Source organism: Carlito syrichta, unplaced genomic scaffold (assembly GCF_000164805.1).
Source record: "Carlito syrichta isolate Samal-C Ts95f unplaced genomic scaffold, Tarsius_syrichta-2.0.1 Scaffold301645, whole genome shotgun sequence".
Taxonomy (NCBI): Eukaryota; Metazoa; Chordata; class Mammalia; order Primates; family Tarsiidae; genus Carlito; species Carlito syrichta.
The window spans coordinates 317,411-335,706 of record NW_007245741.1 but is presented as its reverse complement, the minus strand read 5'-3'; the positions used below and the strand labels follow the sequence as shown (position 1 = coordinate 335,706).

General features: G+C 37.1%; 1 protein-coding gene across 3 annotated transcripts in view; it reads right to left on the bottom strand.

Annotated features, from left to right (window-relative positions):
• Positions 1-18,296, bottom strand: part of CARMIL1 (capping protein regulator and myosin 1 linker 1) — a 361,962-nt gene that overhangs the window by 161,812 nt on the left and 181,854 nt on the right. For all 3 annotated transcript variants that reach the window (XM_008055062.2, XM_021710921.1, XM_021710920.1), the window contains exon 9: positions 3,644-3,719. In XM_008055062.2, coding sequence (XP_008053253.2) covers positions 3,644-3,719 — 76 coding nt within the window. The remainder of the gene's footprint in view (positions 1-3,643; positions 3,720-18,296) is intronic.

The window sequence follows — 18,296 nt, the reverse complement described above, 5'->3', positions numbered from 1 at the left end:
GGGGGGGGGGGGGGGAGGGGGAGATTGGCAGTAGTGGGAATCTGTCTGGGGAAGGGTGGCACACCTCATCAACAAGGGTACCTGCATAATGAAGATTTGTATAACCAACCCTGAATTGTACCCCACAATATTAAAATAAAAAATTTTTAAGTTTTAAAAAAAATCTTATTACAACTTAAAGTCTACTTCAATCCTTTATGACACTAAAAAAAAAAAGGCATGTTCTATATACCACAGCATACAATAGTCAAAGCATTTTTTTTCTTAAAATATCGCATAAAAATATTACAGTTCTTTAACATATCAAATCACAAACACCCAACCGGATGAACCACAATTGGAACAGAGTCTGAAATGTTGCACAAGTTCTCCAGCCAAATATTTTTAAGAACACCTAACTTGGAAATGCCCCAAGTCCCACAGCATCTAAGGCTCTCATAATTCTTACATGCTGTTTGATTCCTTTCAGTCTATAATGCCACTTTCACACTATTCCTGAGTTCCTAGTGTGTCCCACTGATTAATGAAGGAAGGAAAAAATTAATTCCAATTGACCTGATGCCTGCAATTTACATTATGCTGACAGTAATGATTTTCAAAATGGTGTCCCCTTATCAGTATAATTCTGTTTCACAATGTACATACATGGGAACTGATCTTATTCTGTGTTGTCATGATAAAAAGTCATTACTTAGATCATGTTTTTGCAGGGATTATCCTAATTTCCAGAAAAAATCCCCAGACTCATTACCCTTTCTGAGCTACATTGCAGAGCACACAGACAAGTAATTTACCAAAACAGGGCTTTGAAGATTTAAATCCCATTGGGGTATAAATACTGTTTAAAAAACTTACTTAAGAAAATGCATGAAAGAATGTCTAACTTTTATTTACCATATCAGTAGGGGAGGGGAGTAACAAGTCATTCATGATTACATTAAATCTAGTAATTTTGATTAAGTGCCACCTATGTGGAAATCTTTCTTTTCTAAAGAATATATAAAAATAAAAATTAACTAGAATCACTATTTTTTTTAAAATGAAGTAGCGCAAAATAAAATATTGAACTTTAGAAGTGAAAGAAACCATAAATATCATCTCGTCCAGCCATATCATTTTTAAAAGACTAAAAGAAGATGCAGTGATACTCACTGACTCGCCTGAGATACAAAACTAGAAAAACTAAGCAAGACCCCAATTCTACTGATTTTTTAATGAATCAAGAATGTTGAAAATAAATATGACCCTAATCATATATTTGGTATCTTTTTTAAAAACCTGTATACAAATTAGGAATTGTGACCGCTAATTTGCTTAATAAGATCAGCATAAAGCAAATAAATCATATTTCTCTTGTGGCACCTTAGGTAATAAGGCTTTTATTGGGCTAGGGACAATTTTAACCCAGAGAGTTTATATAACTTGAGAAAAGCCACTTATTTTTGTCATGCACTTCACGTTTAGAAAAATCCAAAGAAAATGTGCCCCTTCATTTTGTCCATTGTTTCAAATAAACCCAGTGATAGAGAGTATCCTGAGATTGCCCATTAGAGTACTCATCAGAGGAAAGTATCATTTCTTTCTAACTTGGGTGAAAAACAGAAAGAATTTAGTATTATTTTTGAAGATTTGTAGAGAGATAGCCACAAAGACCATTTTTCATTTTAAAACGCTAAATATTAAGAAATATATACAAATGTATTTGTGTTCATAGAAAAGCAGTAGGAGCTGTCCCCAAATCCTATCACTCTACTTCCTTCCATCCCAAGACACCCAAAAAACATACAAGCACCTACATGCTTTGTTTTGCCAAGACTAAAATGATTAGGTGCATATTTTCCATCCTGAACATGTAAGGCAGCAGGAAAAAAAAAAAAATGATACATGGGAGGAACGAAGACAGAATGGCGTACCAATTGTCTAGACAACTTTCTGTAATAATAAGTTGGGACCATTTCCAAAAGCAAGATATCCACAACTTCCTCAAAACCCTCTTGGATCCCCATTTTGAAAATCACAAGCTTATGTGAATGTCTGAATGAGCTGGAAAACTGACTTGGTAGCAAACCATTGTTCTCTCTGATCCCACAATCCCTCAACTAATCTACTTCCCGTTCCTCCAGTGGCTCCTCATTTCCACCTGTAATCTTTGCTGGCTTAGTTCTAAAAAAGTCCCATCCCAGAGAGCAGCAAACAAAAGGCTTCTGTTCCCAGGTTTCCCATCATAGTTACCTGTCTGTTCCCTGAAGGCTCACCTGGTTCCCAACCCAGCCACCCCTAGCTCCAACATCACTGCTCAAAAACATTTCTCAATCTTTTTGCTACTCTGATTATGATGATGACAGCTAACAGTTATGAAAGCCTGCAATATGTCAAGCAATGTGTAAAAATTTCTACACACATAATTTACTCACTTCAACTATCTGTAAATTACTTGTATTGCTATGTTAATTTTTTGCATTCAACAAACTTATTTGACATCTATTTAGTAAATGAATTTTTATTGAGTGGTTACTATGAGCCACACATTTCGATAAGCACTAGATAGAGATGAATAAAATATGAACTCCCACTAGCTCAAAATAATAGGTATACAGAAAGCTGAGGCCCTGAAAGGTTAGGTAACACATCTAAGGACATAGAATCTAGCAATAAAAGTCAGAATCTGAAACCCAGTTTCTGATTCTAAGTCCACACTCTTTTCCTCTCCTATGTTGGCTACTAAGGGACCCCGAATGAGCTCAGTCCATTCATACATATAATGCTTACACTCCAGGTAAATTCAGAGAACCAACCAAACAGCCTGCCCAGTAGCCAATCTTAACCTTCCACTTTCTACAGATCCGTGTCTCAATCCAAATCCAATATTTTCACTATAAAAATCTTAAACCCCCATATTCTCTGACCTCTAAAAGCTGGAGACTTAAATGTGAGTCTTCAATAAACAACACCTACATTATGTCTCATCCTAAAAAGAAGCATCAGACAGCTAATTCATGGAGAAGCATCAGTCCATATGACTGCTTTGAGCTTGGATAATCCCCAAAAGAGCATCATATTTCCAACAATAAAATAGATCAAATATTTGGCTACTCCATACTTTATGAAAACTAACAGATCTTACTTTGATTTTATTTTGCTTACATATAAATCTGCCCCAAAACCCATCTAGAAAATCAATATTAACTATCATCACTTAACCACACCAACTCTGTTAAAGTTTTCCTGAATTCCTAGGAAGGGAAACTTTGTGGAGACAGGATGTAAGACAGTAATATAAAATCTGCTACTTGCAGCTGTGCAAACGCAACTTTAATAGTTTTTGCCAACTAAATGAATCTTTACTGATGTCTACAATAAAAGTATATTTTTGTTCATTTCTAAAATTGCCTGCAACAGCTGAAACATGAAGGAAATACTTCTTTAAAACATCTTACGTTACAAACTTTACTAAATGTTATACAAGTCACTTACAGGAAAATATCTCCTTAAGAAATAAAATGTATGCATCTTACCAGTATAGTAGAAAAATATGGTTTTTAATGGGTTTTTTGTTTTGTTTTGTTTTGCTTTTGCTTTTTGACAATTATCAGGTTTTTTTAAATTCAGTAAAGCAACATTTCCTGCATCTTCAATTACTTACCAGTTTTAGATCTTTAGAGGACAGCTTTGTGAACCACTGATTGTATTCCAGAGCAGCAATGATAGGTATAAGGTCCCTAGAAATATAAATAACAAAGGACATGAAAGTCTCTTACAATAGCCATATTGGCATTTAATTTTTAATACACAGCATCTAGCTTTGCTTGTTAATGCCTATTATTCGCAAACACAACATCCAGCCCAAATTATTTTGACTAGCAGGCAACAACTAAATTCTCTAATGACAGATGTTTAGGACAATGTAAGCAGAATTCTCCAAGGTTAAAGTAAATTACCCTAGGGAATCTAATTCCTACTTCCAAAAGAAACTTGGTTGGTAGCAGCATTTGCTTGGAGAACTTCCTTGCTCTGAGAAAAACCATGTGCCTAATTCCATACCCATATGGAATGGAATAATACAAAGTCTTATTTCTCTAATCTGCTTCCTCATAAATTATTTAACCATCAGTTATCTCATATAGTAGTCTCTAGTCTGAGGAGTTCATACTGCCAACAAGGACAGTACCTACTCTGACAGTAAGTGGCATCAGATGGATTCCAATACTTAGCAAGCATTTCATGACCATTTGGTAATTTTGTCAGTAGTTAGTATGATTACATCCATGAGCTAGCCCAGGTGCATTTTTGTCTTTTGCTTCATATCAGCTCTTCTGCCATGGAGTGAAACTATTTGCATGAGAGCTCTGCCTCCACTCCAATTTTCCAGCCTAAGCTCCCACCACGTGTCCCATGCTCAAGACAAAACGTCTACAACTCGCTACTTATCTAACATGATATGCAATGTCACATTTGGAATTATCTTTTACTACTGTGTTCATTGTGAAAAATCTGTATGTCCTTAAATGCCAATACCATGTATCCTCTCCTCTATAAGTCCTCCCCGGTCAACACCTACACACTGCTTGCAACTTTATTTATTATTTATTTTATTCTGTATTATATTATAGCTTATTGCTTTAAGCAATTAATTGCTTCCTACCACCACTAACTGTAAGTTACTTGAAAATCAAGTCTTTGCCTATTTCAGCTTTTTGGTCTTAATGAGACAAATCAGTTTTAACCACAACATATGACAAGTAGCAGATACTCTAATTTTTACTGAAATAGAAAAGAAGGGCAGAAGGTGGAAAGTAGGCTGAGAATCAGTACTATGTGATCACTCTGGGTGTCCAGCCCTGTGCTTGGCACTCTACGCAGAAAAGCTCATTTAAATTTCAAAACCACCTCAGGTGAAATTATTGTTTATATCTTATAGACAAAGAAACAGATGTTCAGAAAATACAGTGAAAATAAGCCAAAAAGACAGAACTATGGTCAGAACCCAGACTCTGAAGTGCCACATGTGTACGGTTTCATTAAGATGATGAAATGAGTGCCCACTGGGAGTAGAGAAAAACCACACAAGTGAATAACTAGGCTCAAGTGATGATTTTCCACATGCCACGCTTTTTACTGACAATCCCCTTTATTAACTTTGCATAAGTTTAAGAGTTTAAAAAAAATTAGTTTAAAAAATTTTAGATTAGAAAAGGAGAACAATAATTATTCTCCAGAGTTGTTTTATAGTATTTAATCTTTTCATGCCTCTTGATATGGTTTGAATGTTTGTCCCTTCAAATCCCATGCTGAAATGTGATCCCCAATGTTGGAGGTGGGGCCTGGCATGAGGAGCTTGATCATGGGGATGGATTCCTCCTAGATGGCTTGTTTGGTGCTGTAGTTACCGTAATGAGTGAATTCTCACTCTATTAGCTCACGAGAAAGTCGGTTATTTAAAAGAGCTTGGCACCTATCTTCATTCTCTTACTTCCACTCTCACCATATGTCACACCTGCCCTCTTTCCCACTTCACTATAACTGTAAGCTTCTTGAGGCCTTACCAGAAGCTGAGTAGATGCCTGCACCATGCAGAACTATGAACAAATACATCCCTTTTCCTTATAAATTACCCAGCCTCAGTTGTTCCTTTATTGCAATGCAAAACAAATGCATGGCTCCGCTGACCAAGTGCTCTGTGCACAGAAAAGCCCCTGCATCTCTCCCTATTGCCTAATGACAGATTGCAGTTTCTCAGAGGGTGAATCCTCATTATAGACAGCCCTTAAAGCCCACATCAGAAGCCCTCTTTTACATTTCAACATTTAGAACCATGGTAAAGAATTATCATCTCATATCTTTTTGTGAATTTAATATTAAGGAGTGATCACACTTCAGAACCTTTTTCTTGAATATTCTACTCTGTCACTTCATCTGATTTGAAGTATAACTAGCTATTGTCACAGATGAAGTCATTTTCAGGATTTGAAGGACACATCATTAATAGAACCAGGTTTTACATGAATGCAGTGAGGGAAAAAAGCATCATCTCAATACACAACATGCAAAACCCTTGAAAAAAATATTCTAGCTGGGCTTGGTGGCTCAGCCTGTAATCCCGCGCTTTGGGAGGCTGAGGTAAGTGGACTGCCTGAGCCCGTGAGTTCGAGACCCACCTGAGCAATTTGGCGAGACCTCATCTCTACAATAAATCAAAAAATTAGCCAGGCACGGTAGCGCGTGACTGTAGTTCCAGCTACTTGGAAGGCTTAGGCGGGAGGATCACCTGAGCCCAGTAGGGCGAGGCTGCAGTGGCCAGGAGCATGCCACTGCACTCCACTCTGGGTGACAAAGTGAGATTCCAACTCAAAAAAAAGAAAAAAGAAACAATATTCTAGTATAAGAAAAGTCAAACATTACACTAATGACAACAGAAATGCTTGTAGTATATTTTTTTTTAAAACATACAGCATTCTAAGTTTACATTTTTATGATATAGTCAGTGATTGTAATGAATGAAAACTACACATAAAATGATACATATAAATACTCACAAATATAGACATGGTCTTTGTTTTTTTAAGAAATACATGCTGCCATACAGATATCGTGCCTGGGTGTTAGCATTAAATGTCATATTAATTTTTTTCTAACAAAATTCTTTTGAAAATTTCTATAATAATTCATATTCATAATGAAATGTATTCATACTCTGAAATAGTTATAAAATTAAATGTTCTATGAATAGTGTAAAAAAAAGTTTTGCTCTAGAAAAAAATTATCCATGAAGATGATGGAGACTAAGCATATTGGCATGGTTTGCCTACTATGTTTCTCTAAATTATGTTAATGCATAGGCTTTCTAATGAAAAAAATTTTTTTAAATTAGGAGACAATCACGTATCTTAACTCATTAGGTAAATATTTACTTAAGACTAAGTACTAAGCAGGGTTATTAGGCTCTGAGGGCTGAGAGATGAGTAAAAAGGGCAGCTCTTGTTCTTCCACCATCCTCAAGTGTTGAAGAAAGACCCCTACTCAACTATCTGTAGTACAATGGGAGATGACATGCTGAATAGTAGGAATGTTAAAAGCATTCTAAGAACACAGCAGGACAGCAAGTAATTCAGCCTGGAGTAGATGGGGAAGTGTTCAAGGGGCCAAGCATGCAGGAAGACAGGAAATGAGTATTTCAAGTAATGAGAAACAGCATGTATAAAGGCATGGGAGTATCTCATTGTAGTTTTGATTTGCATTTCTCTGATGATTAGTGAAGCGAAATATTTTTCCATGTATCTATCGGCTGCTTGTATATCTTCTTTTGAGAAGTGTCCATTCATGTCCTTTGTCCACTTTTTAATAGAGCTGTTTGTTTTCTTCCTTGCAGTTCATTTGAGTTCCTTGTAGATCCTGGATATTAGGCCTCTGCTAGATATATAATTAGCAAATATTATTCCCATTCTGTGGGTTGTCTCCCCACTCTAGGATGGCCACCATTAATAAATCAAAAATCAACAGTTGTTAGGGGTGTGAAGAAAAGGGAATACTTCTACACTGTTGGTGGAAGTGCAAATTAGTTCAACCTCTATGGAAAGTAGTGTGGTAATTCCTAAAAGAACTAAAAATTGACCTCCCATATGATCCAGAAATCCCTCTCCTGGGAATATACCCAGAGAAACATAAATTATTCTACAAAAAAGATGCCTGCACACGCGTGTATAGCTGCACTATTCACAATGGCAAAAACATGGAATCTACCCTACTGCCCATCTAAAGTGAACTAGATAAAGAAAATGTGGTACATATACATATTGAGTATTATGCAGACATAAAGAAGAACAAAGTCATGAACTTTGTAGCAAACTGGATAGAGTTGGAGACCATCATACTTAGTGTCTATCACAGATACAAAGAACTGAATACTGCGTGTTCTCACTTGTAGTGGGACCTGAACATTAATCACAATAACACAAGGAAGGGATTGGCAGTCACTGGGCACTGCCAGAGAAGGGAGTGTGGGCAGGGAGCACATAACAACACAAAGGCGGGGTACCTGGTCCCAAACCAGGGAAAGTGAGGGCCAGTTGAAGGCCCAAACTTCACCTGCATGCAGCCTACTTGTGTAGTTAATCCTTATGTGCACTCCAAATTTCCATAATAAAAATTGAAAAAATTTTTAAAAAGAAAAAAAAAAGAGTAGCTAGTTAAAAAGTAATGAATAAATAAATAAATAAAGGCATGGGAACTTGACCGTGTCCAGCAATTCCATTCAATCACATATTCACTAAGTGCCACTGTGCATGAATCACTGGGCTTGATGCAACAATGAACATAGGAAATGGTCCCTGCCCTGTGACACTGATGCTGGGCACAGTTAAAAAAGGAGGTGCAGCCAGGCTCGGTGGCTCAGCCTATAATCCTGTGCTTTGGGAGGCTGAGGTGAGTGGATTGCCTGAGCACGCGGGTTCGAGACCCACCCGGGCAACTTGGTGAGACCTCATCTCTACAATAAATCAAAAAATTAGCCAGGCGTGGTAGCACGCGCCTGTAGTTCCAGCTACTTGGAAGGCTGAGGCAGAAGGATCACCGGAGCCCAGCAGGTCGAGGCTGTGGTGGCTGGGAGCGTGTCACTGCACTCCAGTCTGGGTGAGAGAGTGAGACTCCAACTCAACAAAAAAAGGAGGTGCTAATCTAGATAAGCAAGTCAAGAAAGGCTTCTCAGAGGATGTTACTGAGCCCTGAGACATGACCGAGTGGGATGAGACACGTATTACAGGCAGAAGAAATGGGCAACAGAGAAAGGTATAGCTTACTTTAAGAGTTTTCAGATCTGACACTAAAAAGCATGATCCAAAAAAAAAACATGAACAAACTGGACTTTATCGAATCAAAAACTTTTGCTCTGCAAAAGATGTTGTTAAGAAAAAGACAAGCCAAATGCTGAGAGCCCCCCTTTTATATGCACCCATGGTATCTTGTATCCTCCTCTCCTCCACACATCACAGGGTTTGTTTCATTCTGTTATAGTTGCTTTTCCTTCCTGAGTCTCCTACTAAGCTGTGCCAGGTCATCAGTGTCTCAGAGCAGGGATCATTTCCTATTTCATATTTACAGCAATCCCAGTAGTTCATACTCATTAGCTGGCACTTATCAAATATATAAATAAATGGAATTGCTGAGGTAAAATATGTACAAATCATATTTCTGACAAAGGAGTGGCATCCAGAATGTATAAAGAACACCCAAAATTCAACAATAAAAACAAGCACCCAAATTTTTTTAACTGTCAAAAGATCTAATAGATACTTTACCAAATAAGATATATGCAAGTAAGCACATGAAAAGGTGTGCTCAAAATTAATAGCCATTAGGGAGATGCAGGAGGAAAAAAACAAAATGAGATACCACTACACACCTTCTGAATGCTTTAAAAAAGAGGGAAAAAAAGGCTGATAAGGACACAGAGCAACTGGAACTCTCAAACATTGCTAATGAGAATGCAAAATGGCATAGTCAATGTGGAAACAGTTTGACAGTGTCTAAATTTAATCTACACTTGCCATCTGACTCAGTAATCCCACTCCTAGGTAGTTAACCAAGAGAAGTAAAAATTTATATTTACATAAAAACATTTGTTATTATTTATAAGAGCTGTGTTCACAACAGTCAGAAACTGATGCCCTTCACGGACGTCCTTCAAAGATACACACGACTTTTGAGGCTAGGTTAGAAAAGGCAATAATACAGCTGCTACCCAGCTCTCTCTCAGCAAGCTCATCTATGGAGCCCAGCCATCTTGCTGTGAGGAAGTCCAGGCCACATGGAAAGGCCACACATAGGCTTCCCAGCAAACAGCCAACATCAGCTACCAGACACATGAACAAAGAAGCCTTCACTGTGGCTGCAGATTTTTCTTGCTACAGGCCATTAAGTCTGGGGTGGTTTGTTACACAGCAACATTTAACCAAAACTCTTAATATGTAAAATTAAAGCTTAAAAGCTATACTAAGGAAGCATGACTACATGCAAGGCAGCCATAAAAAGCTTTTAAGCAGAGAAATGTTCAGGAAGTTCATTTCTGCAATATCAGTAGAGGGTATTAGAGACAAGGTAACAGTTTCTGTAATGCAGGCAAGATGTATCAGAGATATGGGAGAAGTCTGAAGCATAAGGGGCTAGAATAAGAGTCAAGGCAAAACAGAGAATTTTTCCCAAATTAATTAGCAGATTTAATGCAATTCCAATCAAAATATACATACCTTTATAATAAAACTATAAAGAAACACAAGGTCTACTGGGATAGCAATTATAACTAGGTGGAGTAGGGGAAGAGGGAGAGAACTGTGATTGAAAGTTGATATGTGTAAATTTTCTAAGAGGCAATAATAGCCTGTTTTCTTGGCCTAAATGGTGGTTGAATTTACAATTTTTTGCAACTGGAACTCATCTGTATACTTTTTGTTCTAAAGACACAAGTACCAAGATGGTCTCTAAGCATTGCTCTTAATAGATAGTAAGCTAATCAGAAATACCTGACCAATATACAGAGGAATAGATAAATTATAGAATGGTCATACATTAGAATATGAAGCGGAAACAAAAGTGAATAAACTATAACCACACACACCAACATGAGAAACCTCAATTTCTCAGATGCTTAACACCTCTTAGGCAGACTAAAATAGGCAGAGAATGAGGAGCTCTAAGTGTGAGAAGACTAAATGCCCAAGAAGTAATTCAGCAAACACTTAGGTAAAGGTCAAGGTCTAAACTGAGTGACATTCAGACTCCTAGAATTCATTACTTTCTGGACATCAAGCCACCCTGACAGCCAGAACAAACATGGAGATCAAGGATGGGGGAGACTCAGGCCTGCATGCATCAAACAATTCTGCATACAATAAAAAAAATGATGGCATCAGTAATAGTCAAATTTCTGATGAGGTCCCACTTACATAAAAAATGCACAAGACAGTACACATCTAATTTCATTTCTGAGAGTTCATTTGCCTGGATGTCTTTCTTAGGACACAGTAGTAAGTGATACACAAGCAAATCTTATATAAATATTTAATTTGACATTCACATAGGGTTTTCTACTGCTGTGCTGACACTATCTCACTGCAAAGAACTATCTGGATTTCCCTGGTGGGGTTTATGTCACTCAGGACCAACCCTTACTCGTGTTTTCACTAAGTGCTGCTGCAATTATATTACCTAAGTAGAATGGTCTTCCAAACACCAGCCATTGTCATATTAACTGATTTCTCATGGTAGGAAGTGGTAACAGCTTTTTACCATCAGTCCATGACATTTATTGTGCATCCTACTGTGTTTTGCTTTGATCTCCTAGAGTTCCTTAATTACAATATGACCTTTGCTCTGAAATGTAAAGTTAGCCCTTAGGAGTTAACAACAGTTTAGGGAATCCTCTCATGAGTCCTGAGGACACGGCAACATCACATCCTCCTCTACTTCATTTGTTCATTTAAAAAGAGGGCAAGCCTTTTAGGATATGAAAATAGCAAGCATTCATTTGAACATTTTTATGTACTACCACAAACAGCCTTGGATATATTAATGCCTATAGTCTTCACAATAACCCCAGGAGAGAGGTATTATTATTAACCCCATTTTAGATACGAAGACTCCAAAGCACAGGGAGGTTAGATAACCTCCCCTCCTCCCTATGGTTTCAAAGTTAGTCAGGCAGAGCCAGGATTCAAATCCAGTCAGTGTCACTCGTGAGCACATGTCTTAACTACTGGAGCTATCATGCCACTAACAATGAAACTTTCATTCTGAACCCACGATGGTATATCCATATGTTTTCAAGTCAAAGTATTGAAATCCCTTTTTCACATTTCACCAATCATTTGATTTCTGATTTTAAAGTGAATACTAAGAAGCATTCTAAAGTGGTTTATCAAATAACAACTATACAGTATGCTTGTTTTTGAATATCAAAAATAGGCTGGTAATATGTGGGAATGATTATTAAAAGTAGAAATGCAAAAACAAATAAGTTGGCAAGAGATTTAGAGTCTAGATCTCTTGCTAAATTCTCTGCTGCTGTAATTCTAGATAATCTATGTAACTAACAGTTCTGACTTTATATTTCTGATCTGTATGACTTAACAAAAATTTAATTTTTCCAGTTATTATTTTCAGGCCAAATTTCTCTCCTCACTCCCTTTTCCTTGCTTGCCATCTCCCTGAAATTGTAAAATTTCTGCAACTTTAAAAGACAGTGTGAAATCTGCCAGGAAAGTGTTAAAGAACAAAAATAATTGGCAGAGTTGAAGAATGTCTAGTGAGTTCCACAATCTACAATGTGGGAAAAGCATAAATATAGACAGCAATAATTCAACAAACATCATGATTATTTTTAGTATATCCACATACCACAGGAGTGAAGATTTCCCTCTAATAAATCTTATAAACATTTAAATGCTCAAAGGAGGTGTTTTATGCAAGAATGCCAAGCTCTTTCACTCTGTGCATGCACACCATGATTATGCACTCTCTTGGAAAGGCTGGTAAAACAGAACCACAGCAGTACCATCTTGCCGACAGACTCGTTTGATAGCCTTTCTGGGCGTACTTAGACTTTTCTCTCTTATATCCAGTTTGAAAATGGAAGTCAGAGAGCTGTGTAAAGTTAAAAATGTCATGAGTTAGCAATTCCTTCCTGGTATCCTAACTTACATAGAGTCATGCAAGTTAGATATGTAATACAGTATTAAATTATTAGTCGGTCTACTCACCAACTCTGTAAAGAATATGACTATCTGAAACAGTCCACAAATAAGGACATTGCCAGAGGTCTTAAAGAGTAGCACCTAAATTTTTTGATCATTTATTCCTAACAACAAAATATTGTGAACATTCCCCCTCCCCAAAAAGTGTTTATCTATAAATTATATACATGTGCTTATGTATTAATATGAGACTCATACATACACACACACACACACACACACACAAACACACACACAAATAAAATGGATAAGAAAAAACATGCTCTACTATTATCTTCACATTCCTCAACATATTACCATCTTGTTCACCCCAGAGATTTCGTCTCATCCAGATTGGAGACTACTTTGGTACAGAACCATTTAGAGAAATTGAGAAATGAAAACAGAAGTCATTGCTGTTCACGCCTGACTCCACACTCCAAACAACTATCTTCCTTTTTTAAATGAGAGCAGGAATAGAGAAGCAGAGGTTTGATTAGAAAAGAATTACACTAGCGCACTTAGTTCAACCTCGCCAAACATAATCCACACTCACAACTCTTTCCTGATAGTATCACACTTAAGAATGTCACCTTGATGAGTAAGAAATATAATAATACAAAAGCATGAGTCTGCTGGCTGGGCTTTCATGAGCCACGTTTAAACTCAGTGATGCATGTCATTGAGTCATTGAAGGATTGATGAGATTAGTTCCTCTTAAAAATCTTCTGGGAACAAGAGAAATCGATGTAGCTAAAGCTATATATTTTCTTCTTCTTGGCACCACTACTTCTAGCCTCATAATTCCCTGCTACTCCAAATTACAGCGTAATTAAATTTTTAACATGTCAGCTCACAGACCTCCAAGAGATCCCATGAGAAATTTTTAACAAATTTTCAATCTATGCTTCTTTCTGGTCTACCAATACCTAAACCAGAACAAATTGAAAACATATACGTGAATAAAATTTTGAGACCTATAAATAACAAATGAGTGGGCATTTTTCCAAGTACATCCTAATTCCTATTCTCCAGAAATTAACTGGATGGATCTAGCATGATCATTGTCATTCTCATATCTGAATGCTTGTTTAGCAACCACAAAGTGCCTGTTCCTACTTTCAGTTCTGACAGAGCAATAGTAAATAAAGAAAACGTTATCACAGCATCCAAAGTGTTTATAAATCTACCTTGAAGCACCTAGATAGACTTTAGAGGTTTTAGTTAGGTAGCAGAATACACAGAAACTGGAAAACAAATCTACAATGAAGAAAGACCACTGGATAACTGATAAAGAAGATCCAGGATGACGCACATGCCTCTCCATTCCTCAGTTCATGAGCCTACACAGATCACACGACATAAGGCTCAAGGTATCCTAACACTGGGCCTATCTCTGAGGAAGAGCCGATCCTAGGCAAATCAGAGTGGTGAGGACATTAGTCAGGTCTCTGTAAATAGGAAAATTGCCCAGTCACCACATCTATGCTTCTGAAACCAACTCCTATGTGTGGTGATAGGGTCACACACATACAGATTGTTGTTTCCTCTATCTCTGTGCTTCAGATGAACAAGCTGTCAAAGCCATGGTTAGCCCTTCCAGACCTGTAATATTAACTCCAGGACCACTCACATGACCCAGATCTCCCACTTTGGATCTGAACTAGTACTAGGCAAATGGTAGCTACAAATCCGTAGGTACAAAAAAATAATTACCTAGGTGAGTAAACAGAAACAAACACATGGAACTGTCTAAGAAGCCAGACAAGATTTAGCTGTGGGTTGGAGCAAAATGAGGTTAAGGATGCCATTAAAGCAATAATTGCCAACCTGAATATGGGGAGGAAAGTATTCAAGAAATGTGACAGACTTTCTAGGAATAATCCCCTTAACCACCCAGGATTCTGATTTGTTCCCCTAAAGCAAATCGATTTCTCTTAAAAATCCCTTATCCTGGCACAATGGTTTGACTTCAGAGTATTATATCATACTGCATAAGCAAGACAGACACAGCCCAGCCCTCAATGTACTTCCATTCTAGCAACTCTAGTGGTTTTAATAACTGCTAAGAATGGACAGTCCTAACTGTGATGACTAAATACAATGGTGAGAAAAGGTGGAATGAAAAAATAAAGGCTTGGATGATGGCCATTCAGGAGAGCTTTCTTATTGACTATACAAAATAGGTACAGCCTTCCAGAAGGAAGTCTGGCTGTAATAGCATCAGAGATAGCTACATGCAAATATATGCAGAATCTCATTTTTAAAAATATAAATGGCAAAGATAGTTTACTTGTATCTGAATTATGTTCAAATAGGATAACATAGGAACAGAATGCCACAGTGAAAAAACTGATGTATATGTATGAGAATCATTGCCCATATTTGGTAACAAACTCCAGCTCAACACATAGCCTATTTAATGTTTCCTCTTACACCTCCAGTTTATCTAATTCCTGTATTCTTTTCTCCATAACTCACATCCAATGAGAAGAATGCCAGCAGAGGTATTTGAAAGGTTTTATAAAACCTCTCAGATTTATAGAATGATATGCATAATGTTCAAAATATGGTGCAATAAATCCTTTCAGACAACTGTACCAATTAAGTACAGACCAATTCCTTTATGGATAAGTATACTCAAGTTTCTGCTATATAGAAATGTTCACTCAATAAAATTAGTTGTAACTTGATTAGCAAAATACTATGAATAAAGGCCACCTAAAAGGACTAAAAACAGCTTCCTTCTATAGAAGGTGGCTCTAATTTTAATAAGAATCATGGGAAAAAAATAAATCCTCAAGAAAGAAGGGATAAGCCTGGTTCAGTGGCTGAAAGAAAGAAGGGATAAGCCTGGTTCAGCCTGTAATCCCATGCTTTGGGAGGCTGAGGTGAGTGGATTGACTAAGCCCGCGGGTTCGAGACCCGCCTGGGCAACTTGGTAAGACCTCATCTCTACAATAAATTTTTTTTAAAAAAATTAACCGGGCGTGGTAGCGCGTGCCTATAGTTCCAGCTACTTGGAAGGCTGAGGCGGAATAAATAAATAAAATTTTTAAAAAAGAAAGAAGGGATAAACCCTGAAGATTAAGGCAATTAAGATAGCAATTAGTCAAAATATTTAGGCATTAGCAGGAAAAATGATAATGACAGCAGTGATCTTCATATTTTATAGATCTAGCCCACTGTAGCAAAAAAAAATGTTTAAGAATCACCTAATATTATAATGTTTAGCCATTACATACTAAGTATTATAGTATTTTTACATATTATAAAGAAAAAATTTTAAATCAGTCAATAATAAATATAAGTAAAAGTTCTAATACTTTTTTGTAGCTCATCTTGGATTTTCCTTGGGGTATATCATTCCATATGAGAGGTTGCTGATCTAGAACAGGGTCAGCAAACTACAGTCCACAAAGCCTATTTGTATAAACAGTTTTATTGGAACACAGCCATATTTCTTCACTCACACATTGTCTAGAACTGCTTTCAAGTGACTACAGTGGAACTGTATAATTGCAACAGCAACTGTCTGGCTCAAAGTCTAAAACACTTCCTGGCCCTTGAAATTGTTTTCCAACTCCTAGTCTAGAGACTCAATAATGAAAAAAGTCCTTCCAGTTTCTTAATTAAGCAAGAAAAGTACATAATTTTGGCCTACTCCATTAATAGCATTTACTTATGAACTAAAAATTCACCAACTAAGGAATTAGTAAACCCACTTGCTGGAAAACAGGTTTAGTAAAGTTTTTCAATTTTGGATACTATGCTACACATTTCAGGTAACCACATTTAGTGGATTCTTTAGATAAAGTTTCTTTTTACCTACAGATAATTGACTAAATTAAGTGCAGTGGATTAGCTGAAGAGTTTAGCACTGACTCTATGCATAACCCATTAATGGTATAAAAATCATTAAAGGTATAACAAACAAAGCGAGTCTGAAAAACATCTCAAGTTGCCCTATAGTGTCTTCACTCCTGTAAGCTAGATGTTCTCCAAGTTTAGTCCATGGACACCCCCAGAGACCCTGATATCCATTTAAGGGGTTCACAAGTTCAAAACTATTTTCAAAATAACACAACAACAAATTTGTCCCTTCACTGTGCTGACAGTTACATGGAAGATACTAAAGCAATTGTGTAAAAACTGCTGGCACATGAGCATAAATCAAGGCAGAAATCTACACTGCCACACATTCACAGTTTTTTAAACAAATATCGATTTCATTTTCCAATGTCCTCGATGAAACAGAAAAAAGTACTCATTTTACTAAATATCAGCTCTTGAATACATACCATTTAAAATCCTGTGTGACAAAATGGGAACCACATACAAAATGCTTTCTCTGTATATCAAAGTGATAATTGTCTCAATATAAAGTATTTGTGTCATAGTTCAAGTTCTAAGCAGAACTAGCTCCTTTAATTCACAGAATACGATGAAAAAATGACAAAGTATAGTTATTCAGATTTGATAGACATTCCCTGTAAAATGTAAGAAGAGAGCTAGTTATTTCAAGAAAAATCATCTGATATTTTTTTCTGATACAAAAATATACTTTTCAAGCAAAAAATTGAACTTTGGGAAACTGTTACAGGCTACTATGAGCTTGACAGCTTTGAAGACATTTTTTATAAGATCATTGGTGACAGTTAATAAGTGTCTTTGTTTTTTCTTTTGCTATCATACAATTGTAAAATATTTGGAAAATATTGAGTCTGGAAGTATAACTCAGTCAACCAATATATTCTAAATTATCAATGCACAATTCCACAAAGTCATGTACAGGTAAGACCCATTCAAAGGACAAGCTACACCAAATGAACTTTAATGTAACAAAATACAGAAAAGTTCATCGATATGATTTCGGATACTACATTGCCGTTTATCCTTAAGAAACCACCACTTGTTTAGTTGTGATGTAACACCAAGGAACAGCAACAACAAGTACATTAAAAGGCTATTAAAAACACTCTCTTGCCGGGCTCGGTGGCTCAACCTGTAATCCCAAGCGCTTTGGGAGGCCGAGGTGAGTGGACTGCCTGAGCCCGCGGGTTCAAGACCCGCCTGGGCAACTTGGCAAGACCTCATCTCTACAATAAATCAAAACTTAGCCGGGCGTGGTAGCGCACGCCTGTAGTTCCAGCTACTTGGAAGGCTGAGGCGGAAGGATCGCCGGAGCCCAGCAGGTCGAGGTTGTGGTGGCTGGGAGCAGCCACTGCACTCCAGTCTGGGCGACAGAGTGAGACTCCAACTCAAAAAATAAAATAAAATAAAATAAAAAATAAATAAGAACACTCTCCTTTCTAATTACACTTCTCTATAAGGCTAAATTTTCTTTACATGCTTCAACCTAAACAGCATATCACAATAGTGTGAATGCAGAAGTAGATAAGAGAATCCAGTTGTATTCTATTAAGTCAAACATTTAAAAGATCTGCAAGCCAGGCTCGGGGTCTCAGCCTGTAAACCCACACCTCTGGGAGGCTGAGGTGAGTGGATTGCCTGAGTTCGCGGGTTCGAGACCCGCCTGGGCAACTTGGCGAGATCTCATCTCTACAATAAATCAAA